Source organism: Hirundo rustica, chromosome 21 (assembly GCF_015227805.2).
Source record: "Hirundo rustica isolate bHirRus1 chromosome 21, bHirRus1.pri.v3, whole genome shotgun sequence".
In the NCBI taxonomy this organism is placed as follows: domain Eukaryota; kingdom Metazoa; phylum Chordata; class Aves; order Passeriformes; family Hirundinidae; genus Hirundo; species Hirundo rustica.
Window position 1 is genome coordinate 3,551,622 of NC_053470.1, and position 26,615 is coordinate 3,578,236.

The window sequence follows — 26,615 nt, forward strand, 5'->3', positions numbered from 1 at the left end:
CCAAAAAACCCAAACATGCCCCAGGACACCCGCTGAGCCCTGTCCCCTGGCCAGCACTGCTAAGTGGTGCCACCGCCCACAGCTGCCAGCAGCTGCTGCTCCGTGAGCCTGGGCACTGAGGGTGGGGAGCAGCAATCCCAAACGCCAGCTGGCAACAGATTAATGCCTGGCATCACCCACATTTTCCCTCCCCATTCGGGGTCAGCCTCTCTGGCAACTTCATCTTGACAGGCTCCGCTACCCCTGCTCGTGCCCCCCTCCCTCTGAACTGATTTAATCTTGGCTGCGCAGAGAAATCGCTTACTGTAGCATGCTGCTCCTTGTTTGTATTTATTGAATCAATTTGGAAATCAGCTTTGTCCTTGCTCTTGGTTCTGGAGCCTTTATATTTCTCTCCTTTGCATTTTAATGTGTTGTTGGAAATTGTTGTGGGGCTGTATGTTAAACACCTGACAGAATTGCAGCAACTTTTGGGAAGACAGCAGCCAGTCATCTCTCTGGTGTGGAGGTCAAAGAAGGTGAACAGAGCCGTCACTGGGTGTTGGATGCCTCTCTCTTGTCTTTCTTGGACTCTGTCTATCTGTTTGCTTTTGCAGCTGTGGTCTGAGCAACAGACTCATGGCAGAAGGCGTCCAGAGGGGGTCAGGTGATGGCCTTCCACTTGCACCACGAACAGCGATGCTAACCTGGCCTCTAGAGATGAGAGAAGCCTTTCCTGAGTCATTGGCTTGAGTGAAGAGTCAGGGCAGGTCCTCAAAGCCCTTCCAGGGACGGGCAAATCAGCACAAAGTCAGGATTCACACAGCCTTGGGCAATTATGTGAACTGGGCGGAAAAAGCAGGAAAGGCTCAAAAGCTGCAGTTTATCTTAGAAGCAGCGTGTTCCTCAATTTAGTCACTGACCCAGCGCTGCAAGACTAACAGTGCTGAAACAATAGGGTAAGAGCTCACAGAATGTTCCTGCACATGATAATCAAACAAGAAAACAAAGCAGGACCGGGAATGTTTCAGAGGGGGAGCTCTCCGTGCCTTTGCTGCAGTTGGCATCAGCCTGGAGAATCAGGAAGGGCTCCAAATTTGTGGATGCTTTTTCGAGCTATCTCTGATCTTTACTGAAGAAGCAAACCCACTCCCAGTCTCTGCAGCTCAGAGAGCTCCCTGAAGAGTGATGGGCTTTCAGGGAGCTCAGGAATACGATGTGTCAACATATTTGCTTTTCATCTTTATTCCAATGAGTATTTCCAAGCAGTGAATTTGCTACGCAACGGAGGTGCCTCATTGGCTCAGCTCCTGCCTTTAATTAGCTCCTCTTGAAACAATTGACAAGCCAGGTGGTTGAAACCACACAAGGAAGAAGAGGCAGAAGAATAACTTCGGCATTTTAAAGCGTTTGTATCAAGAGTGAAACTGCCAGTGGCGAGGCTGAGCCCTGGTCTCTGGAGGTCCTTCTCCCCAGCCAAAAGTAATGTTCTTTATTGGTGTGATGGCAAGGATCCTCACTCCAGGTTTGACTGCATGAACATGAAAAAAAAAAATCCCTGTAGGCAGCAGCAATGCTTCCCATCCCACTTGGACAAAATCACTGCCGTGGAAAAGCTGCTGGTTGCTGACAGACTCCCCCAGTGTGTTTATTCTTTTGTTTGTTTGTTTTCTCCTCAGCCAAACCCTTAGTTTAGATGGGATCACCTGGGTTTTTTCAGGTAGAATCTAAAATGCTGGGCTGATCTTGGTGAATTGCTGGTCTCTGCATCATGAAATCTTGTGGCTGTAGCCACAGTTGGTTCTAGCTGGGAGCTGCTCTGCACATTCTCTGCAGTTCTCTAGTGAAAAGCAGGCAGGTATCACCATAGAGGTCACTAAAAACTCCCTTTAGCCTGCACTCTGATAAGGTTTGATTAGTGTTTCTTGGACCCAAAGATTTTTCAGGCCTTTCCAGCCTGTCATCAGTAATTGCTAACGTAGATGAAAAGTTTATTTTCTTTTTGTATGATGAAGTGGCCGCAACCAGCCTAGAGGTGCAGATCAAATTGGAGAGAGGTGTCTGGGTCTGAAGAGGAAAACTTGTCAGGAAAGGAAAGGAAAGGAAAGGTGATTTTTAAAAATAAAACATCATCAGGAGGAAGGTGTGAGATGGCAGAGAGGTGTGAGATGAGTGAGAGGCCAAAGAGATTGAAAGATGAATGGGTTCAGTAGCCAGCAAAGCTCCCAATCTCCAGCAACCTCCAAATACCTTGTTAAAAGGATCCACTGCAGGACAGAAGTGTCTGGACACAGAGATCCATCCACCGTCCCAGCCACAAGAATGGCAACCTCTGGAGCCAACAAAAGGTCATTTCTTGAGGGGTTGTGACAGTGAGGATCCAAAGAGAGAACAAGCAACGGTGACTTTGCTGCTGGGAAACTGCAAGGATGACATTTACCAGTGAGTTTACCACAAAAAGTGTTGTCTGTTCCTCAGGATGGAAGGTGCTTGGGATTTGTGGAAGACACCTAAATCCACTTCTGCCTGTAATGCCTTGTCTGTGCATAAAACCTGACCTAGCTCTGTATCTGCGCCTGAATGACGTTGACCTGAAATTCAAACACATAAATACAGGACATGCTTTGGATGGAGCAGTAATCCTGGATCTTTAGTTTTGCCATAAGACAATAGTTCTTCAGTGCATGGTGAGGTTAGGTCCAGGCTTTTAATGTACTTTTTACTGAGAAAAACATACATGAGGTGCCTTTTCTACTGGCTGGGTAAAGCCTGGCTTTTTGTTCCACCCACTCTTCAGCACTTCTCAAGTTTGTCCTTTGATCCAGCTTCCTTGGGAATCGTTTTTCCTTTTCCTTTGTTTCTTTCCGTTTGTGACATCTTTGCTACAATCCAAGAGGAACTAGAACCAACCTTGACCAGGCTGAAGTCTTTAGGGCTCAGGATGGTTCAGGCCCTTCTCTTTTTTGTCTGCCTCGATATGGTCAATATGTTTTTGCTGGGACTTTCCCTTGCTGGCCATGCTTGCAGCCCATGTGTCCTTTGTTCCTTGCACTTGCTGTCTCCATGATTTCCATGAGCATCTCGGAGGTCTTTTCCAACCTAATGGGTTCTGTGATGACGCTGCAAGTGATTTATGTCCTCAGCACCTTCAGTACAGCCCATGAATCATTCTCCTGCAGCATTTCACCCTCTCTCTCTCATCGCTGTGTGGTGTGTTGGGCTGATCATTTAATCCATCCAACCATCCAGCCTCGCTGTCTGGTGATCCAGGGAGCGTGAGATCACTGGGATCAGCCCCATGTAATCTGAATTATCGAGTCTCTGGCACGCTGCAGGAGGAACTTTGGCTTGGTGTGGGGAAGGAATGATCTCTTTGCTGCAACAGCAGCTGCAGTTTCTGGGCTTTGAGTTGTGGGATACAGGTGTGTCAGAGACTGGAGCTGCTCGGGGGTAATTAAAGTGACTTTCCTCTAGAAAGGCAAATACTTGGATTTCCCGAGTTCTGCAGATACTGGTGACTTTTCAGAGTTGCCTCTCAGAGTCATAGCTCTTCCAGTCCAAATTTTCTCCTGCCAAGGGGCAGGTACAGAGAACTAAATCCCAAGCAAATCGTAGACAGAAGCAGTGGTTCCCACAATTTAGATGTTCAGGTATTAATTCTTCAGCAGAGAGGCTCAAAGACAAGAATATTTAGCAAAAACTACTATTATTTTGCAGTGTGTGTGTTGCTGAACAACTTGTCAGACTGCACTGTCTAGGGAACAGGTTTATCTCCACACCAGATTTTACAGCTTTTCCCTCAGGAGTGCAGCACGGGGACATCTTTGTGCAGCAACTCAATCTCCCCGTGCCTCAATGGGCCCGTAAGTGCAGGAGTTGCTTTGCAAAAGAGATGTTTTAAATAGGACAAGTTTTCCAAGCAAATGTGGGGGGTTCCTCCTGTTTATCCACTCTTTCCTTCTGTTTCAGGAGGATGTGGAATTACTCACAGATGAAGGTGCAGCGTGAGGGCTGGGGGCTACTTTGCAGCTGACAGCAACAAGCACAATTTGCTTTGTTTGATTGTCAGAATCTTGCCTTAAACATTTATTTCTAAAGCAGAACCCAGCAAACAGGCTGAGCCACTTCTTCCGACATCTCAGTGGCAGCGCACAGGGAGAGCAGAGGCGTGCCTTGGTGTAGCAGTGTGGGTGTTCTGGGTGCTCCCAGCTCTGACCAGGGCGAGGGCTCCATGGGCAGCTGGGAAAAGGCCCTGGCTGAAGGTTCCCAAACCTCTGCTCTACCTCAACAGCCTGATCTGAGGTCCAGGGAAGCCCAAATTAATGCCTGGGGGCTCTGGATCACGGCGAGCCGCTGTCACCACCCACAGCACCCAGATATGCCTGGCTTTACTCCGTTTCAGGTGTATTCATATGGATCCACTTTCCAAACTCTGGGGCAGGGAAGCTCTCCAGGTTGAAAATGTCACGTCACTTGTATTCATCTTATTCCTCTAATGAATAACATGGCTGATTAATGCTAAGATAATCACAGTGCGCTGCCAATTACGTCCTGCGAACAACAATCTGTTTTTCATTTCGGTGCTGATTATTAATTATTTTATTGCCTCCTGTAGCTGCGTTAATAAGTAATCACACTTAAGCATATTTAAATGTTTTAATAGGTGAAGCATCCTTTAGCCCTTTACTTGCTTTTTGTCAGTTTTTTTAGCAGGAAAAGTTCATCTGCCGTGCAGAGGGAACACGCTAACATGGCTCTAATGACTGCAGAATCAGACTCAGTTAATTGTTAAAGACCATAAGATACTATGAATATGGTCCAAACAGTGGTTTAGTCTGGTCTGGAGTCTGAAAACATCTAGACTTCCTCCTAACAAGTTAATTTCTGTAATTGCTGGCATTATTACCAGGCTGCCTGGCTGTGGTGTTATTGGAGAGGGGTTTAAAGATTGCACAGAAGTCTGCTTTTAGTGTCCCTCTGAAAAATCACTGTGGAAAATTCATTTCCTAAGCTAACCAGGACTATCCATGGTGACTGTAGGCACACTTAAGATGGAAGTACAGCGCTGAGAGCCAAAGCCCTGGGACCATCTCTGCAGAGCAGAGGCTGGGCAGATCTGTCCCTTCCAGCTCCCGGTGCTGCCCAGTTCCCAGGGCAGTGTGAGGACAGGGACGGGTCCTGCTGGCTGCCCTCATAAAAACATTCCTGACCATGCCCAGCAGCCCTGGGAGATGCCTGGGTGAGCCTCACCTTGTGCTTCAGTTGCTTTTGAACGGAAAAAGTCATCCAAGGGCACACCTTGTTCTGAGTTTAGAGACCAGAGTCGCACAGTGAGGCACTGCTGTGCCTGGTGCTGGCTCTTGCTGTGGCAGGGGGCACCCCTGGGGTACCTGGGTGCGGATTTCACCCAGTGGCCTTCTCCTTCTGGGCTCGGGTTGCTTTATACAACACAGAGCAGCTGGTCTCAGGTCTCTGGCAGCAGCAGGAAGATCCCCAGAGCGGTGGCAACACCTGTCATGCTGCCCTAAGTGCATCTTCCTGCCCGCCCCTCCTCGTGAAGCCCTGAGCTGTCTGTCTGCAGCGTTCACCCTCATCCCCCAGCGCATCACATCTGACACTCAAGGGCCTCTCTCGCCATTCCCTCTGCATTTTGTCCTCACTGCAGCACAGATGCTGTAACCCCCAGAGCTCTGTGGGAGGGATTCCCTCCCCTCCCGTGATTTTCAGCATCCCTGGGGTATGAAGGCAGGAGGAAAGGCTTCCCTCTGCCCTGCAGTGCTGTGTTGAGCATTCCAGAAATCCTGGTTGGTGAGAACGCCTTCCATCTGTTCTTTATCTTGCCTGGGCGAGTCGTGAGGTGCTCTGAAGGGTTCCAGAAGCAATTTGAACATCATTTTGTTAAACTGTAAGGTGTTCCTGCGAGGAACTCAGGGCATTGAAATACGGTGCAGAAACACTGCAGTGCCGTTGCCCACGTGTTCTTAACATGGCTTTTTTTGCCGCCAAAAAATAAAATCGAGCTGTGATCCTGTGTGCTGCGTCCTCCTCTCACCTGACCCAGGAAGCAGCCAGCCAAGCAGAAAATCCAGTTCCCCCCCAAGGATGACCGCACGGGGTGTCATTCCTTTTTGCCATTCTTCCTTCACAAGGTTCATCCCTCCCTCCTCGGCCTCCCGCTCCTCACACCTTTCTCCACCTCCTCACCCGGACGAGCAGGTAAAACCCCGAGGACAGAACGTTCCCCGTGCCGTTCTCTGCCGCTTCACCTCTGTTTGTTTGTTTGTTTGTTTGTTTGTCTGTTCGTTTTCCCTTCCGCCTCCCCTAGAAAAAGGAGCCGGTGGCGCTGGCCAAGAAAACCAACAACACCTACAACATCGTCGGCACCACCTACGCCCTGAACATGGCCAAGGAGCCCGGCCTGCCCACCATCTCCAAGAGCGCTGCCGTCACTGCCACCGCCGCCAGCGTGCCCCCCAAGATGCCCCGCCTGGAGGAGAAGCTCCCCGAGAGCAAGAAGACCTACAACAGCGTCAGCAAGGTAGACAAGATGTCCCGCATCGTCTTCCCAGTCCTCTTTGCCATTTTCAACTTGGTCTACTGGGCCACCTATGTGAACCGGGAGTCAGCTATCAAGGGAATGATCCCCAAACAATAGAACCGGTCACACAAACCTTCCATCAGTGAGCATCATCCCAGCAGGAATTCTCCAGGGCTTTCTTCTTTTCTTGTTTGGTTCAATTATTATTGTTCATTTGGTATTATTATTATTATTATTATTATTATTATTATTATTATTATGTCACTCTTTTATAATGTAAACGAAACTGTGATTTTAATTTCATCCCATATATACTTTGGTTTCCTTTACTTTGGTGATGAAAGCTAAAAAAAAAAAAAAAAAAAAAAAATTAAGGGATCATAACAAGTTGTGCCTCTAACATCTTACGTCTGCTGTCACCCATCTGACCAAGTCACCCTGTGCTGCCATCTCTCCTCTGCCACCTCCTGTGGTCTCCATGCCTCTGCCATTTCATGCTGTCCCCAGGGGCTCCTCCTCCTCTGTGATGGGCTGCCCTAGCATAGGGGATGCTCCTGGACACCCGGGCTGCGGGATGTGTCCATCACTCAGCCGGGCTCCTCTTCAGTGCCTGGCACTTTGACCTGAGCTGGTCACCTGCAGGGATGAGGGAGCAGCCTGGCATGGGCCAGCTTGTGGCCCAGTGCCTGCTGGAGCAAAACAACCACTGCTGTGGTCCCCAGAGCCATGGCAGGGGTGGCAGCATCTTGTAGCTATCACAGATCTTCCTCTCTGTCTTCACCAAACCCAGCTGGGTTTGTCTCTCTGGACAAGAAAGGTGGGAAAGGTCCTGTCTGGCTGGAATCCTGCGCTCTTGGGGCAGTTCATGTTAGCAGGAAGTGTGGCTCCGGCCAGAGAAATCGTTTTTCTTAGTCAGGAAGTCCAGACAGAAGCTTTACAGAGCCTTGGAGGAGATGGCAGCAGTGAGGGCTGCTCTCAGCCTGAGGACTGGACAGCACAGAGTTCCTGTTCAGATGGGTGATCTAGCACTTTCCCTTATGGCCCCATCCACTTATCCTTCTTAGCAGATCCTCTTTGTCCCAGACCCTTCTTCCAGCTTCCCCTTCATCCTCCCCTGGCTGCTCAGCAGCCCTCATTGGTGTCTCAGTGCTCACAGGTGGATTTAGGCAGGGAAGCTCCCTCCCTCCTGGGGAAGGCTCATGGTTCATCCCTGCTGCAGTGCGGGATGTTCCCTGTGGGACCTGCCATGGGGATGAGGCAGGGGACAGGGGATCCCCCAGCCTCTGCCTGCCCCTGGTGAGCTGGTGCATCCTCAGCACCTTGGGAAAGCAGCAGAAGGGGCTCTGGAAGAGCAGGGTGACACTGCTGTCCCACAGAGCCACGTGAGCCCGGTGCCATCCCACAAAGCACCTGAGGCAAGACCCGGTCCAACACTGCACACTCTTCCAAGGAAAGCCCTCCGGGTTTTTCTCCCTTCCTGAGCACCACAGTGGAGCCAAACCCATGTTCGTCCCTTTCCCAGCAGCAGCACAAAGCGGTGACATCCGAGCCATCCATCCATGGGCACGCTGCCCTCCCACACGGGGGGACATCCTGCGCCTGATGATTCCTTGGGGCAGCACAGTCCTGCTGCCACAGAGGGGTGCACCCTCTTTTCCTTCGGCCTCCCTCTGACCCCCTGGCTGCCCCCCAGAGCTGTCCCCAGCGCGTTTTGGTCTCCTGCAGCCAAGCCGAGGCCCCAGCGCCCTGGGGGTGATGCCTTCAGCATTGGTTTGAGCTGTGCCAGGCTTAGCTTGCCCCTGCCCGTGCAGGAGCAGGGCTGAGCACAAGGCACAGGATTTGCCCCACCTGGAATATCCATGGCAGCGTCAGGAAGGAGTGAGGAAGCCCAGGGCAGTGTGTCCTGCAGCGTGGGTGGCACTGGAGCACGTCCTGCCTGTCCCTCACCGATCTCACTGGCTCAACAGCAGAGCAGTCACTCCCCTTGCCCACAGCTGAGATTTTTGGAGAGGAGTTTGGAGATGTTTAGCCCAGTCCCAGGGCGCTGAGTCCACAAGTACATCCACATGGCTGGCAACATCGGGAAGGAGGAACCAGACCCCCCCCCCCCCAAGCTGCTGCTGAGGAAACCAGCTCTTTCCTCATCCTCTCTCACAGCATCTGCCCCCCAAACCATGTAATTTCTACAGTGCCTTTCATCCCCAAGTGGGTGGGAAGACCCAGGAGCTCTCCCTCTCTGCTGCAGCATCGGGGTGGGGGAGCAGAGGGGAGGGTGCCCCATCTCCAGCAGGGCAGGGAGGACATCCTGGCTTCTTTGGCACCTGGTTCTGCCTGTTGGGGCTCCTGCTGCTGCTGCAGCCACCCCACTATGACACCCCAGCTGCTCCATCCCTGCCTCGATGTGTCCCCAAGCCCCTGGCCCCCGAGGCAGCCCCACATTGCCTCCAGCAGTGAGTTCCCCTCCTGCCACCCCTCTGCTCCCTGGGCTCTCCAGTGGGAAGGGCTACAGCTGTCTGTTTTGGAAACATTTTCCTAAATGAGCTAGATGAAGAGTGTCTCATAAAACATTCATGTCACCATAACACTCAGGCCTAAGTGAATGGAATAGAAACCCCACAACAAGCAAAACCGACACAATAAAATGGTCACAAAGAGTATGTTGTGTTTACTAATGGAATTACAGCAAGTTTAAATACTGCACCCAGCGACTTAGCTGACTTAGCTGGCCCTGCTGGTCTCCTCTGCTAGCCAGGGAATTCCCCAAAATCCCTTTTACCCCAAGAGCCATGTCGCTGTCTGTCAGTGCCGGCTTTGTAGAGCTCTCCATAAATCATCAGCTCTTACCATCAGCAGCCCAAGCACCCTGGGGCTGCCTCTGCTGCCTGCCCAGGCCTGGTGGGCTCAGTGCAGTGGGGTGATTCTCAGGAGAGGGGCTGAGCCTCCCTGAAGTGCTGGGCACAGCACTGGGGCTGCTCCTGAGCCTCCTCCCTCCCTTCCTGCGGTGACCCAATGACTCTGGCTGAGCAGGTGAATCCCTGCCTGTCCCTCCCCGCCATCCTCCCCTCTTGCACCTCCCCAGGACGCTGCCCTCTGCTCTGGCTTGCCCCTGACACCCATCTGCTGGCTCTTCCAGAAGCGTTGCCTGATCAGGGCTGCCTTCCTGTGCCTGTGTGAGCACGCCTCGAAAGCCAAGTCTATTCCGAACCAAAGCCTGGCACGGGCTCCGAGACCCCTTGCCAGCTGGAAGCAGAAATAGCGGCATCCTTTGGTTAAAGACAACAAACCAAACAGGATTTCTAGTTTGGCTTCCAAGCAGGAAAGCGTTTCGGGAAGATAGTTATAAATAAGTGGTTTAACATCTCCTGCCAGCAGACATCACAGAGAAGATAATGTTCTTTTTTCGTAAAACTGTCAGTGACTCAAATTTGGACTTTTCCTTCCCAGTTAACACGAGGCTGTTGATGGGGGCTTCTTCTAAGTGCTTTGCCAGGCCAGAGCTGTTCTAGCACCAATTACTGGAGTTTTAGGCTGGCTGTGATAGCATATAAGGGTTCCATTTTTACAGCTGATCCGTATAGAAATGTATCTGTGTGTGACCCCTGATAATCTAACCCAGTGCTGTGCAGAGAGTGGGCACTGTGAACCTCAAGACTCCAGTATTTTTTTTTCTTCTGGCAAGGCCCAAACTTCCCTGACTTGATGAGAACCTCCCAGGCAGGAATTGGAAGCGTTTGAGGGTGACCAAAGTGCTCTGTTGGTCTGCAGTCGTGTTTGGCAGCTGGAGAACTCACGGCACAGCCCCAGCCCGCAGCTGCATTCCTGCTGGAAATGTCATTTTGGCACTGGTAGCTCGCCCCTTCCCTCTTCTGAAGCTGCACGTGGCAGCAGAGAGCACGGCCTGGGGAGGCAGGGACGGCTCCTCTGGGGTCCCTCAGCAGGCAGGGAGGGCAGCACATGGTCACTGAGAGCTCCCCTTCCGTGTCAGCACAGAGAACATCCCTCGGACAGGAGAGGCCTGGGGCAGAGGTGGTCCCTCGCTGCCACCTGTTCTCCCAAGGACTGATGAAGTTACCCTCACAGAACGTCTTGAAAACTTCCCAAACATCACCCAGCGGAGCTGTGACACTCCAGACTGAGCTTTCCTGCTCTGCTTTGTGCACCCATCTCAGCCGAAGCACAGTCCCCTCTGAGCTGTCCCGGTCCCTGCCAGCTCAGTGGCACTGGCAGGGCTCTGCTTTGTTTGCTGCAGGACATCCCAGTGCGAGCAGACCCCAGGCTCGGTGTCCCCAGGCACAAGATTGTCCCCAGCCTGTCCCTGCTAGCCCATCCTACAGACACCAGGTGCACCCATTTCTCATCCTTGATTTCTTCTGTGCGTGTCTCGGACTCCTTTCGGCCGTCCCTTGGGGAGGATTCCATCTCACCCCAGGAAAAGGGATTCTCCCGGTGCAGGTCACCTCTGGGAGGAAGAGCCTCTGTTCTGCTGAGAACCTCTCTGTGACCTTCAGAACCCTGGGGCTGCTGCCCAGGGGCAGGGAGGAGATCCCAGGGGATGGAGGGGAGCTCTGCAGCACAGAGGGTGCTCTCCCAGCGGCCTTTCCTTGGGAAGGGATTGTCAGGGATGTGCTCCCCGCTCACGTTCTTGGTCCTGGGAGTGGTGGAGAGCTGGGCTGGGGCTCTCACAGCACAGTGTCAGGCCAGCCCCTACTCCAGGCCCTCTCCCCCAAAATTTTACCCCTCCCTGGGGCCACACTTCAGCCCACCCCATCAGACACCTTGTGTGGATTTTGCAGACTGTAGGGAAACATTTCCTTGACTCCTGTTGATGTTGGGGAGGGCGGATTGCTGGAAACATAAACGCTCTATTAATATTAAGGCAGGAAGAAAAAAAACATCCAAGCAACTCACCAATCCTCTCCATATCAAGCTAAACTACTTCTGAAGGTAGTTTTGGCAAGAGGCCACAGCACAGATGAGACTGATGGCTTCCAGGTATAAATATTTACTGTTTGACCTTGTTATTGTTCCATCAGCCAAAGGTTTTTTCCTGTTTTTATATATATACATGCGTGTGTGTGTATATTTATGCTCAAAACCCCTTTTCATCTAAACGTCAAACCTTTTTGTCTCTGAAAGATAGAATGGCCACTTTTAATTATTTCACTTCCCTCTCATTCTCTTTGCTGAACCTTCTAGAGTGAGGTGAACCCTCTCTGCTGGGCTTTGGGAGGCTCGGGGAACAAAGGGAGCAAGGGAGAGGAGCCTCTCCCCACTCCAGGGGCTCAGTGCAGCCTTGGTGCGTGGAGCAAGGTCACTGCTGGCACTGCTGACCAATATCTTTGAGGAAAACTCAGTCCCCAGCCTCACAGCTGCTCCAACACTGCCCTTGTCCTGCTCTGGGCATGGGGATGTTCCTGAGACAGCTTTGTAACAGCTGAGTGCTACCAGCAATTGGTCCTCACCCCATTGCACAGCCAGGGAATGTGGGGTGTGGGGTTCCCACCCTCACTCTGCTTCAGGAGGGAGCACAAACCCTGGTGGGACCCACCCTGGCTGTCCCTGGCCAGAGGAACACGCTGGCCTCTCCTGCCCAGCTCAGGGGAGTGCTGGCACTTGGCCTCTGCTGGCTGCTGGTCCAGGTGGGACGCAGGGAATCCTGACGGTGTGATCGCTGTGAGAGGTGTCACAGTGATCACTGCAGGAGGTTTTACAGTGATCACTGCAGGAGGTGTCACAGCCATCACTGGGAGCTGTGCTTCTGTCCCTGTCTCAGCACAAGCAGGACCACACACAGATGTTGGGTGGCCTGTGAGCAGCAGGGCCACGGTCAGCAGCCCCTGGCAGGGGCACCCAGCTCCCTCAGCACCACCCCTGTCTCTCCCCTGCTTAGAACCATTCAGGCAGTGAACCTCTGTTCCCTCCCCTGCTGCTGGAGAGGGGCTGTGGCAGGCAGCAGTGAGGGTCTGCTGGTGTCCCAGCTGGAGGATGAACATCACCAGTTCTTGTCCCGGGTCTGTGCCTGCCTCCCAGAACAGGAATCTGTGCTGCTCTACACAGTCTTGGGTTTGGGGTGGTCCCAGGACTGGGCCTATCACCCTTCACCATGTGGGGGGTGATGCCTTTGCTTGTGAAGCTCTAGGACAGAACATGTTCTGGCTATTCTGTTGTGTTCCTCACTGCCCTGTCCCTCCCTGCCCTGTTCCTCACAGTCCTGATCCTCCCTGTCCCGTTCCACACTGTCCTGTTCTTCCCTGTCCTATTCCTCAGTCCTATTTCTCCTTGTCCTGTCCCTCCCTGTCCTGTTCTTCCATGTCCTGTTCCTCATTCCTATTTCTCCTTGTCCCATTCCTCCCTGTCCCATTCCTCACTGCCCTGTCCCTCCCTGCCCTGTTCCTCAGTCCTGTCCCGCCCTGTCCCATTCCCCACTATCCCGTTCCACACTGTCCTGTTCTTCCCTGTCCTGTTCTTCCATGTCCTGTTCCTCAGTCCTATTTCTCCTTGTCCTGTTCCTCCCTGTCCCATTCCTCATTGTCCTGTTCCTCCCTGTCCTGTTCCATTCTGTCCTGTCCCTCCTTGCCCTGTTCCTCAGTCCTGTCCCTCCCTGTCCCATTCCTCACTGTCCTGTTCCACACTGTCCTGTTCTTCCCTGTCCTGTTCCTCAGTCCCGTTCCTCAGTCCTATTTCTCCTTGTCCTGTCCCTCCCTGTCCCATTCCTCACTGTCCTGTCCCTCCCTGTCCCATTCCTCACTGTCCTATTTCTCACTGTCCTGTCCCTCAGTCCTGTCCCTCCCTGTCCTGTTCCTCAGTCCCATTCCTCAGTCCTATTTCTCCTTGTCCTGTCCCTCCCTGTCCCATTCCTCACTGTCCTGTTCCTCCCTGTCCTGTTCCATTCTGTCCTGTCCCTCCTTGCCCTGTTCCTCAGTCCTGTCCCTCCCTGTCCCATTCCTCACTGTCCTGTTCCACACTGTCCTGTTCTGTTCTTCCCTGTCCTGTTCCTCAGTCCCGTTCCTCAGTCCTATTTCTCCTTGTCCTGTCCCTCCCTGTCCCATTCCTCACTGTCCTATTTCTCACTGTCCTGTTCCTCAGTCCTGTCCCTCCCTGTCCCGTTCCTCAGTCCCATTCCTCAGTCCTATTTCTCCTTGTCCTGTCCCTCCCTGTCCCATTCCTCCCTGTCCTGTTCCTCCCTGCCCTGTTCCTCAGTCCCATTCCTCCCTGTCCCGTTCCTCCCTGTCCCGTTCCCCACCAGAGCAGATCTCCCTGTACACAACCTCAGCAGTCCCATCAGCCGGGAGAGGGAAGCCTGGTTTCACGTTTGCTGCTCGAGGCGGGTTTCACGTTTGCTCCCGCAGTCTTTGAAGGCTCTTGGCTCTTCTCCTCAGCGCTGCTGGCAGGCCCTGTCAGCTTGGTGAGACCGCAGGCTGGTGCTGCTCTGTGAGCTGCACTCTGCCTCCCCTCAGAAGTCTGTCACTGCCTCCTGTCCTTCCGCAAGGCCCCCGGCAAACGTAACAGCAGTCATACGTGGAATGATCGGATTTCTGCAACCACAGAAAGTAGGGGCAGGGCTGGGAAACCTGAGTTGCCTTGGCCAGGGAGGGAAGGGTTCCTCTCTGCTGTCACCAGGGAGTTTCTCAGCCCCTCCCCAATCCAGCCAGGTGTCCCCGAGCATCCCTTCACCAACGGGATTGTCACTGTCAGCCCACCTGGGGACAGCTGAGGGCAAATGTCCTCCCTGGAGGTGAGGGCACCAGCCGCTCGTTCAGGCACAGAGTGGCACCAGCAGCGTGCCAGGGCAGCCCATCCTGAGGAAGAGCACAGCCAGCACATCACAGAACGCCACCATTGTCACTGCCCCGGGTGCTGTCTGTGCCCCAGGACATCCTCGGCTTTGTTTTCCATCTCCTGAGACTCTCTTTACACCACTCTGAGAAAGGATCTAGCTGGCAGCAGTTTAATGCATGACAATCCTGTTATACAGCTGTAAATAAGTAACAACTAGGGGGAAAAAAAATGCATTTTTAAATTTTTTTGTTGACATTATTTTCACTATTGACTAGCTGGTAGCCACTTTCTTAAGGGATTTCTCATGGAAACTGTGACCTTTATTCTCTGTATTTCTCTCTCTTTCTTTCTGAGATTTTCTTTTCCCATGTTTCAAATGCTTTTTGGTGTAATGTTCAATGCCTGTTTGTATTTTCGAATTGTATTTTTCGAACTTTGCTGGAAAAAAAAAAAAAAAAAAAAGGGAAAAAAAGGCCCATTCTGATTGGCAGGATTTTTAGTCCTGCCTTTTTTTTCAGCTTTTAGCTTTTTCAGTAAGTTAAAGCAACAGAAAAATGCCTCAAAAAAAAAAAAATCACAGTGAAGTTCTGAGGAGAGATTAGAAAACATCAGAAACGAGAAGTACAATAGTAAGATCAGCAAGCTGAGTGGAGGGGGAGGAGGACTCTTGTGGCACCTACCAACCTCCTGATGTAGCACACGAGGTAGAGGGACTAGACCTCTTCACTGAATTAAATCACTCTGCTTTTCCACTCTACCCACTCTCTCGAACTCCAATCAAAACAAATAAAAATTCATATTTTAAAACAAAATCTGTCTGTTTGTTTGCTTGTTTGGGGGGTTTTTTTAGGGTTTTGTTTGTTTGTTTGTTTTTATTTTGTTTTTTTTGGGGGGGTGGGGTTTGTCACGGGTTATTTTCCCTAGGTCTCTTTCTCAAAGCCAAATCCTCTGGGCTTTGGACCACCTGCCCATTGTCCCTCTGACAAGCAAACAAGCCACCCGTTAAAAGAGAATATTCTAGGGGAAAGTAAAAGAGCTTGAGGATATTTTCTGGTGGCCGTTGTGTCGCGTTTAGGACTCTTTCCCTTCCAGTGACAGGGTTTGTTCAGTCAGGCTGGCTGGGCAGTCTGGGGACCAGCTCGCAGACAGGGTGGTGATGGTGTGGGTGCTGGGAGAGGATTCTGAGGTGTGGTTTGTCCTCGCTGTGGGTGACCCCTGCTCAGACTCTGCTGTTCCAGGGAGCTTTGGGGCGTTTCTCTGTGCGCAACATGAATCAAACTCACAGCTTCTCTAGGGACAAGAAGAAGAGGCTTGGCCAGGACCTAAACTGCCAGAGGGCAGGAATGGATGGGATTTTGGGAAGGAGTTCTTCCCTGGGAGGGTGGGGAGGCCCTGGCAGAGGTTTCCCAGAGAAGCTGTGGCTATCCCTGGATTCCTGGCAGTGTCCAAGGCCAGGTTGGATGGGATTTGTAGCAACCTGGGATAGTGGAATGTGTCCCTGCCATGGCAGGGGGTGGCATTGGAGACCCCTTCCAACCCAAGCTGACCATGGCTCAGACACCTTTCCTGCAGGGAGGTTTGGCTGTGGCTGCCCTGTGGATATTAGATTGACACACGCTGTATCTAATGGCCCCTGGCCACGCCGTGTCCCCCAGGCAGTGAGAAACGCTCAGGGTGTGTTCTGCTGAAAGGGAACTGCGAGGTGTGGGGGCTTCATTTGGACCCTCCACTGCATCTCCCTGGAGCCAGGAGATGTTATATTCAGCAACAATTGGAAAGAAGGATACCACCCCCCGACCCCTGCAGAAAGATCTGAAATTAAGTAAATCTCTCCAACTCTCTCCAATTAAGTAATCCCTCCAAATGCAAAAGCAGAGGACGAATCACCTGCAAGAAGTGCTGAGGTTCATCCTATTGCATCAAGCTGGAATCTTTCAGTGTTTCCCTGGACCCTGTTCTGCGTCTTTAGTCAAAATGCTGATGATTTACCCAAATCCAACATATTCAATGAGGGCTTCCTCCTCCCCCCAGCTATCACTGGGAAGTAGCAGGAGAAGAAAATAACTCCAGTGACAGCCTCAGTCGCTTTCCACGCCCGGAGCGGGAACGAAACGCCCTCCGCCTTCCCCGGATTCCCTGAGCACCATCTGTATGCAGCACCAGGGACTCGCTGGAGGGACAATAACTCCAAACATATTGCAACCTTGGACAAAAAAAAAAAAAGAAAAAAAAAGTTAAAAAAAGTTAGGCATTTGAATTTGCTGCATTCAGCTGAATCCTCCCTCTTCCTCTGAGATTCGGATGGCAGAGGAGGCTTGGGAGAGCTGGGGCTCGCAGCTGCTGTGGCAGATGGAGAGTTATCATGGGTCTGAGCAGCACAGGCTGCATACTTATGTCTTCTGAGGAAGGAGCTGGGCTTCTGGCCTCGGCAGGAGCAGCCCACCGCTGTTTGAAACCATAAAACTCCAACATGAAGTTTTCCTCACTGCTTCTCCAGCCCCTCCCAGGGTGAGTCCTTCCCTAATCAAGATTGTGCAGGGTTGGTGCCAGCCTGAAAAGATCTTCCTGACTCAGAAGACAAAAATAAACAACGATGTGAAATGCTTCCTTGCATTATCACTTCTCTATTTGAACCTAGAACGAGGACCCTGAAGAGGAACAGAGTGTAATTGCAGTGTCCACAGAAAAGAAATAGTAATGAAAACAGACAGAGCCGGGAGAATTGGCAGAGAAGAGGCAGAGCTGAGCAAGAATTTATTACCCCAGCACTTAGTGCTCAGCCTGACAGGTGTCTCAGGGCTGCAATAGCTGGGTTTTATTATTAGGTGCTCATAACACAGAAGTGCTCGGGGTGAGGGCAGGGCAGAACTGCTGACGTGTGGCTCTTGAGGTGCCAGGACTCGGGGAGCAGATAATTCCTCCCCTGCACCAGGCTCTAACGTGGCCAGTGGGGATGGCTCAGCCCCACAGCCCCCTGAAGAAAAGAATCCCCTCTGAGACACAGTGGTTTTCTTCTGCCTTCAAAATGTTGCTGTTTCAGAAACCCCTTCTGCAAACCAGCTCCTCGTGAGGTGGGGCGAGTTCCCCAAAGCCAGCCCTCACACATTCGTGGTGCTTTGGGATTTTAGTTTTTCTATTTCTCATCTATTTGTAACCCTGCAGTTCTTTAGTGTAGAACTCCAAACTCCACACACAGTGGGAGCTGCTGCTTCCTCATTTTGGTCAGACACAACAATTCCTCTCCAGGCAATCAAGGACACCTCACTGCCTCAGGCCTGAGAGATGGGAACAGAAGTGAGTTAGGGGAACAAACCTGGGATAAATGACTTCATTATCTGAAAATGTAATTGGAAGATTAACCCCCAATATGCAAATGAACCGAACTTATAAAACTGTGAAAACCTGTGACCTGTGGTCCATTTTTGGGTGTAGCCCCTTGGGGGGAGCTTTGTCTGCCCTGAATGTACCTGAAGGGCCTTCAATAAATAGAACTGCTTTTAATTCCTTTAATTTTGTCTGGCCTCTGTTTTTAGGTAGCCCCATAAAGGCATCATTCAGGGTGGCAGAATCAAAAATCCCAGCCCCAAGGCAGGGTTCCTCCTGCAGAAGGAGCTCTCTTCTCTGCTTCCTCCCCGCTCTAAGGCAGGTGGGTCCAACCCTGCACGATTCCCATCTGCAGGGCTCTTCCCAGAACTATTGATGCTGAATGATTTTTGCCTTTTTTTCTTCTGTATATTCTCTACTCTTTACACATACATTTGTAGCTCTGTAGCCTATTATTCGTAGATAGTTTTCTCTACCTTTACGCTACCCTGAGCGGCAGAAAGACAAAACACATCCCAAGGCCAAAAAACAGCTCTTCAAGACATATATTTATAAATAGAGTTTAGTTCCCATCTGAGGGGGGAGGATTTAGAGAGGGGGATGTTACATCACCTCTTATATCTCTAATTGGCGATTTTTGTCAAGTATGCTAATTTCCTAAACTTATAAAACTCTGTTCACCCCGTGAGAGGGGTGGGCATTTTGTGGATATTTTCCATATCTGCCCCTGGAGGCCTCCAATAAAGACCAGAATTTATATTCCCCCCTATGCTAACATTCTCTCAAAAGCATGTAGTTTTATTTGGAGGTTCTTTAAGGCATCCCTGCGGCCGTGCTGGCTGCCCTGTAAGCAAACACTCCTTTATCCCGCAGTTCCTCCTGGCTGAACGCATCCGTCAGCAGCTCGTCAGCAGGAAAACGCAGCTGGAGGCTCTGTGGTCTCCTCTCTGCACAGAGAACCCCCCTGGCCCGGCAGGACTGTGCATTCCCGGGATCCACTCTCTGCTCGGGGGATCCTCACAGGAACATCACTGGAGGTGGTGACAGCGCCTGTGACTCTCTGTGCCCACGCTGTGACTCTCCGTGCCCGCACCACCTCCCCTGTTCACACCCGTGGCACAGCTGAGCTCTGTTCAATATTTTTATTGACGACACGGATGAAGGTGTTGAGTCTTTCCTTAGTGGATTTGCAGACCACACTAAGCTGGGAGCGTGTGTTTATTTCTCGGAAGGTAGGAGGGCTCTGCAGAGGCACCTGGAACGGTTGGATGGGTGGGTGGAATCCAGTAGGATGAAGTTTAATAAGTCCAAGTGCTGAGTCCTGCATTTTGGCCACACAAACCCCCCTGCAGTGTTAGAGGTTGGGGACAGAGTGGCAGGACAACGTCCAGGCAGAAAGGGACCTGGGGGTACTGGTGACAGCCATGAACATCATCCAGGATGTGTCCAGGTGGCCAAAAAGGCCAATGGCCCCTGGTCTGGATCAGGAACAGTGTGGCCAGCAGGAGCAGGGAGGTCATTCTTCTCCTGTACTCAGCACTGGTGAGACCACACCTCAAGTGCTGTGTCCAGCTCTGTCCCCTCAGTTTAGGATGGACACTGAGTGCTGTGTCCAGCTCTGTCCCCTCAGTTCAGGATGGACACTGAGTGCTGTGTCCAGCTCTGTCCCCTCAGTTCAGGATGGACATTGAGTGCTGTGTCCAGTTCAGGATGGACACTGAGTGCTGTGTCCAGCTCTGTCCCTCAGTTCAGGATGGACATTGAGTGCTGTGTCCAGCTCTGTCCCTCAGTTCAGGATGGACACAGAGTGCTGTGTCCAGCTCTGTCCCTCGGTTCAGGATGGACACTGAGTGCTGTGTCCAGCTCTGTCCCTCAGTTTAGGAAGGATGTTGAGATGCTGGAGCACATCCAGAGGAGGCAGCGAGGCTGGAGAGGGGCTGGGAACACAAACCCTGTGAGGAACAGCTGAGGGAGCTGGGGTTGTTCAGCCTGGAGAAAAGGAGACTCAGGGGTGACCTCATCACTCTCCACAGCTCCCTGAGAGGTGGCTGGATCAGCTGGGGTTGGGCTCTTTCTCCAGCCAGCGGGCAACAAGGCTGTGCCATCCCCATCACCACCACGTCTGGCAGACAGAGGGAAAACCTCTCTGAAAAACAGCCCCTGGGGAATTTTCTTCCAAAGGGGAGAGGTGCAGGAGCTGGCTGAGCTTCAGGTACTCTATGAAAGCACTTTGGGATGCCCCATAAGTAGCAGTGAGGCAGTGGCAGCAGTGGTTTGAGAGAAGCAGGACTGCAGCAGGGATAGTCCAAGGACACAAGGGAGGACAGGCTGGTAGGAAAAAGCAGTATTCTGTTTATTATACAGATAGCACAGCTGGGGAAAAGAAGCCAAGCTTTCCAGTCTATTAACTCTCCTTGGGATGTGGTGCTGTAAACTTCAAGCTTAGAGCTGAGAGCTGGTCTAGGGTAAGTCTGGTCATGAGGCAAACAGAAGGCTTCCAGCTCCCAGAAAAGTGGCAAGTTGCTTGAAAGGAGAAAGGTGCTTCTTGGGATTTGGTGAAGAATAGGAGACGAAATATTATTTCTGAGCTTATCCAGAAAAAAAAAGAAAAAAAAGAAGGAAAAAAAAAATTTTAAAAAAAAAAAAAAAAAAAGGATCTGGATTTTTAAAAAAGATACAGAAATCAGTATAATATAGAAAACTTCTCTGAAGTCAACACAAAATTTTCTCAGCTTATGCAGGCTGTACTCTTGCCCAAGGAGCCTGGGAACAATAAGTCTATGGTCTGACCCCCAGCTCTGCCATATATCAGCCCAGACCTGTGCTGGAAATGACCATAACTCACCAGCCCTTCTCCCAACATCCGTAGGAAGTTGCTTAGGCTCCTCTTGTGATTTCTCTTTGCTATAGTGAATTTTTCATTATCTATCCCCGGTTTGCCTGTAAAACTAGCCTTTGCCTTCTCACTGCCTTATCACACCCCGCATAAATCAGGAGGGGTGGTGAGACAGGATTGATGAGGAGGATTTACGATGCTTGAATAACCATCTATAACCTCTCACTGCTGAGTGACTCCCCCTCCCTCCTCTGGAGAGCAGCAGCTGCCAGAGCACGTCGTGTTCAAGTGTGAGCAGTCAATCAGCTGGGGCTGGGGAGCCTCACCCACACCCCCAGTGTGGGGAGAGGGAGGGGTTCACCCGACCCTGTGGTGACCCAGAGCATTCTGCAGTTCTCCTGTGGTTAGCACAGCATGCTCTGGGTGGGAAGGGACCTTGGGGATCATCTCATTCCAACCCCCCTCCACAGGCAGGGACACCTTCCACCGGAGCAGGTTGCTCAGAGCTTCATCCAACCCCGCCTTGGACACTTCCAGGGACAGCAGCGATACAAAGGGAGGCGTCTCCAAGCAGCTTTCCCCATCCCAGAGATGTGGAGGCTGGTTTACAGGTGAAAAAGCCCTGAGGTGGGGGTCTGTGATCACAGATGTGCCAGGTGAGGAGCAGAGATGTGCAGAGCTCCCTGCTTGGGGTGAGGATGCTCCAGGGAACATCACGGGCTGGCCGCAGGGAGCTCAGGGTGGCCAGAGGTTGCATTTCACACACAGCAGCCACTCCTGTCCCTTTTGGGCTGCCATGCAGCATGCAAACCAAATTCCTGGGAGCTGCTGGGGGTCAGCATCCCTCTGGGAACACCGGTGCCTGTCTGCTGGGACGGGCAGGGAGCTGGGTGGAAAATTCAGGGTGGGAATCCAGCCCAGCTGTCACAGGGCAGGTCTCCTCCAAGGGATACGGAGAGGAGGTCAACACGTTTGGTGTTTTTTACAGAATTTCTGCTGGGGAGTCGGCTGACATTTTCCTTCCCTTGCTAGGTTTGGAGAGTGATCGTCGTGCTGCTTGGTTGGGCTTTTTGCAGTCCTGCTGTCTGGGGGCCTCATTTGCGTGATTTTTTCGGGTCCCGGCTAATAATGACGTCACGTAAAACCAATTCATCCTGCAGGACCGAGAGTGGGCTTCGTCGTCATGGTAACTTTTGATTTGGAGGCTTGCAGGAAGGAGACAGGTAAGTGCCTGAAATTGCCATATTTCAGCATGGTTTCAAATGCCTCGGACGTCTGAGGCCCATTTTCCATAAATGAAATTTCAAGCCTTGTTGAAGTACTTTGTAAACAAAATTCATTCATTGCCTGAAGAAGATGGAGGGGAATTCAGCTGCAGAAAATACTTTCAGAAAAAAAAAAATAAATAAAATTAAGGTTTCATGAAGCACTCTACAAAATAATGGGAGTTAAACACAAGCAGAAATGTGCTAATGCTGTTTGTTCCCCAAAACCCAGCCCTGGAGAGAAGGAATCCTTTCCCTGTGAGGAGACAAAATCCAGTGGCCCTCAGGGCTGGTCCAGTAAGGCAAATTTTGTGCTGGGGGAGGTAATGAAGAGGGACAGAAGCAGCTCTGATGGGAGCAATCCCTAATTAGCTCCAAACGCATCCCCCACAAGTGTGCTGCGTTCTACCTAGTCTGAATCAATGAGCCTCTCCGCTCCCAAAATTTGGGTCAATGTGTACTATATTAGTCAAAACGCTCTGGAAGCCGAGATATTCATTCAGAGCTGGATATCAACACGCTTGTTTGGAGCCGTGATTCTGAGTGCTTGTGGCTCCGCTGGAAATCAAAAGGGGATGATGATCCCCTCTGGATGCGAGTTAGTCTGAGCTGGGGCTGTGGGGGGATATTTCCGGCTAGGAAGCCCTGGGCTTCTGGAGAAAGGGTTTCCAGTTTGGAGAGGCTGTGTAAAATCAGCAAAAACTGTACAGAGCCGATTTCCTTTCCAAGTGAAAGCCAGCCTGGACACAAATGCGTCCCACGGAAGGCGACGCTCAGCGTTTGGCATCTGGATCCACTGGACCAGGAGTTATCCCAGCTTAAACACCTCAGTCGTGGGGGCTGGGAGAGCCAAGGGCCCTGCACAGTGACACCCCAGCCCAAATCCCAGGAGCTGAGCGTGGCCCCAGCCCTGGGGAGAGCTCACCCCTCCCCTGGCCCTGGCAGGCTGCAGAGTCACAGCCTCGAGGGATTCCTCACCCGCTGGAAAGAGCTGCCGGAGGTCAGAGCTGGCCTTGGGCAGCTCTGCGTGCTCTGGGAGCCTGCTGAGGGGGCAGGAGGATGTTTCTGTAACTGGGGGGCAGATGATGGGAGCTACCTGGGGGCAGGGGCAGTGCCTGGAGGTGCTGTCCCTCTGCTCCCCTGCTCTGCTGGGGCTGCTGCTGATGCTGTCACAGTTCTGATGAGGCTTTTCCCATCTCTTCGCCCTTTCTCTGCTCAGCTGGGGCTCTCCAAGCTCAAGCTGAAGGACTTCCATCGCCCTGCTCCCGACTGCTGCCTGCCAGTCACTCCCAGCTCCAGCGCAGGGGGTTCTAAAGATGTAGATAAATATTTCTTGAGAGCAGAGTTCACTTTATTAGCGATCAGCACGGCTTTTCAGGGACAAAACATGGATTTAGAGCTTAATCCCCGGCTCCTGCTGGGTCGCAAGCTCTCTCTAAAACCTTTATGGACACCAAGGCCATTTTGGAGTTTCAAAGTTAAACAATCCCTCTCTGCCCCGCGTGTGAGCACCGGGAGGATTAGACAGCCAAAGCCCCAGTCGTGAATATTCTGGTTCTCAGGTGTCTCCCTGCCTTGGACCTGCTCGTGTGACTCCAAATCCTCTCAGCTGATTTCCTGTGCTCGAGACAGGAGCTGGTCAGGGAAAATCAAAACTAACACAACCCTCCTGATGCACCAACAGGCTGTAAACAAAAGGGACAGTGAATTTTAGCATAAATAAATATTAATTTGGGGGCTTTTTTGAAGCTTTTAATTTATTTGCCATCTGCGATTCTGCTGATTAAAAAAAAAGAAATCATCCCATCATCTGATCCAAGACAGCAAAGGTCTGGCTGGGGCTTGGCTGGCTCGCTCTGTGGCACAGGGATCACTCTGGAGGCAGATGAACCCTATGGTTAATTTGTGCCCCACGGGCTGAAAATGGCTCATCAAAAGTATCGGGCAAAGAGCTAAAAATCTGCCAGGGAGGATTCAACAAACGCGGTCGGACCCCAGTGCAGGGTTCATGATCAGATCAGCAAAGCCCTTGCTTGGAAATGCACTTTCCTGGCCTTGCCTGAAGTTCTGGAAATATCCTCCAAACACGGTAATTTGATGTTGGAGAGAGAGAGAGGGGGAAAAACACAAAAGTAAAGTAAATGTGCGAGGAAGAAAAAAAAATAGTCAGTGGACAAAAGGCTTTGCCGTGCCAGCAGCCATTCAGGCAGCCACAATAGCTGCTCCCTCCTCGTGCTGGGCACCCCAGCCCTGTGCATTCGTGGTTATTATCTCGCCTGCACCAGGCTGGTGTTGACAAACAAAATCCCACGTAGCTTTGATTCTCCACGTGTGCACGGGCAGGGGGAAGCTGTCACCCGCTCCTCTCTGTGCTCGCTCTGCTTTTATTCCTCTGGAACAAAGACCTGGATGGCGGCAGAGGATAAATTAAGGGGTTGAAGAGCTCTTAGGACAATCAGGCACCGAGGCACAGTGCAGGGGGAGAGCTGAGGGGTGGCTGCTTGGAGGGCTGGAGGGCTCTGAGTTTTGGGGCTGGCAGCACCGCCAGCCAAACCTCCCCAGGTTCTCAGGAGAGGAAGGAGAGAGCTGCAGAGAGCCAGGGGTTGTGGTGGTGGCTGCTGCCATCAGCTGTCCTGTGACTGGCTGCCCAGATAAGGGCACCTGACAGCAAAGGCGTTTTTGGCTCCACTTCTCCACCCTGAGCTGCTGTGGGAAGCGAATCCCAGCCCTGCCAAGGGAGGAGGGAAGTGAGAGCCTGGGGAGCAAATGAGGGTAACTCATGAGAGCTGACTGGAGCCTGGAGGGTTCTGGAAAGGGAGGAAGTGTCCGTGCAGCTGCTCCTTTCCTCAGCATCTCCTCTGGGAAGATGGGAAAGAGGCACAGCAGGACCCTGGCCTTACCTGCCGTGGCCTCTTCTAAAAATGGGCTGTTACTGCGCAGAGCTCCCGCCGTATTTTCTTGGGAAGGAAATTTCTGGGGAGGACAATGGTTGCTGAGAGCAGTGCAGAGTTCCTTGGTGCTAAGGGCACATGCTGGAGATAAGGATTATTCCTTCCATTACACGGCTGGGGAGCTGAGCACTGAGAAATCCCCCGCAGGCTCCAATCAAGACAGTTCAGAGCTGCAAACAGCCCTAGACCAGGATATTTCTCAATGGAAAATGCTGCTTCTCGGGGTGGGATGAGAGCCTGAAAATCTCTAGGGCAGCTGGATGGCAAGAAATAGCAGCGAGGAGGGGGAGAACAGAAAAACCCACCGAGTCAAGTCGCCGTCATTAATTTAATGTTTATTAGATGTGCTGGGAGGCTGAGTGGTCCCTGGGTTTCCCTTCTCTGCTGCTGTTCCCAGAGCACTCTGTTTATTCTTTAGCCCAGGTTTGGAGAAAAGCTTTTGCTTCCCCAAAATCAGGCTCGGTGTCAATGTAAAATGAGATCATTACTTTCTTGCTGGCAGAGTGGTGTGAAACAATGGTGACTCAAAAAATAGTAATCTCTATAAACCCAAGGCCCACTCTCGCTTGGCAGGTGTTATTTATTTTTCCTAGCAGAGGGAACAAGAAACTGTAGCTGGAATCTCCAGTTGGCTTCCCAAGATACTACAGTGACATTTTAATGATCTAATTCCCCTCAAAGGTGGCATTTTCGCTTGTTCCCCTGACCTATCACTGTACACTTGTTGAGAAACAAACTGTCTGCTATCAGCTCTGACATCTCGGGCTCAGAGGAAAATCGAATAACTGTGTGTGAGACCGCTGCAGGCAGTGGACTCTTCCCCCTGTAAATCCTTACGAGGCCACGGGCTCTTTGGGACCACATCAGAGCCACTCACCTTGGCAGAGGCTGTGACTGGGGTGCTCCTGTGGGATGCTCCTGGCTCGTTAACGCTCTGTTCCACTCATTAACACCTGGCTGAAGATGCTGCTCGTGCTGTGAGACCCTCTTCTCCTCTGTCTGCCTTGTTTGGAGGAGCCACAGCTGGCAGAAATGGTTTGTGACATGGCTTGGGTGAGGTGACCTGCAGAGGATGTGGCTTCCAGGGTGCCCTGCCCCACAGCCAGGCTCTCCTTTCCACTCCACTCAGCTTCGTGCTGGTGTAAAACGTGTGCAACGAGTAGCACAACTACAGCGAAATAGTTTATGTAAAGCACTGATGTGGGAGAAGTTTCGTAAGAGGTTTCATACCTCAAAAAGGCCTTTTGTCAAAAATAGAAGCACTTTCTGTAAAGGGGGAGAAAAAAAAAAAAAAATGAAGTTTCTTGCACAATCTTCCTGTCATGCTAGCTGCCATGGAGACCTCCTTTCCTCCCAGAGTGCAAGATGCTGCTCCAGTCCTTGTGTGAGCAGGACAGAGAGCAGGGGCAGCCCTGTGGGGAGTGACAGGGCTGGGGACACCAGCTGCCACCACCCATGGCACAGCCCATGGGGCCGAGCTCTTTGGCTGAGGTGTTCCAAGGAGAGCAGGGGCTGCTGAGCGAGTCCTGTCTGCTGGGACACAGCCCAGGGGCGGCTGAGCTGCCAGAGCCACCTGGGACAGGGCAGAGAGGTGAAACTGGCCGGGAAATTGTGTGGGGACACCTCCACCTCTGCCAGGAGCGTGGGACAGCCCCGAGCCCCGAGTGCTGAAGCTGCAGGTGAGCGCTGGCACCCAGCACCGACACCGGGTCTCCTTCCTCTGGGGAGCAACCAGGCACAGCAAAACCCCAAAGAGGCACCTCAGCAGCGCTCCTGCTCCAGAGGGGCAGAGCAGCCACGGGGACAGGGATCCAGGCAGGGAAACCAGGCCACGGAAGTCAATGCAAATGACTTTGATCACGGAGTTTCAAGCCCATTTGCTCTGTAGGAAGCGCGGCTGTCAGCAGGGATAGGCAGTGAGAGGGGTGGGATCTCACAGCTTG

General features: G+C 51.9%; 1 protein-coding gene across 3 annotated transcripts in view; it reads left to right on the forward strand.

Annotated features, from left to right (window-relative positions):
* LOC120762023 (gamma-aminobutyric acid receptor subunit alpha-3-like) overlaps nt 1–15,080 on the forward strand; it is a 75,830-nt gene extending 60,750 nt beyond the window's left edge. For all 3 annotated transcript variants that reach the window (XM_040083990.2, XM_040083992.2, XM_040083989.2), the window contains exon 10: nt 6,305–15,080. In XM_040083990.2, coding sequence (XP_039939924.1) covers nt 6,305–6,634 — 330 coding nt within the window. In that variant the 3' untranslated portion in view covers nt 6,635–15,080. The remainder of the gene's footprint in view (nt 1–6,304) is intronic.
* The last annotated feature ends 11,535 nt before the right edge of the window (nt 15,081–26,615 follow it).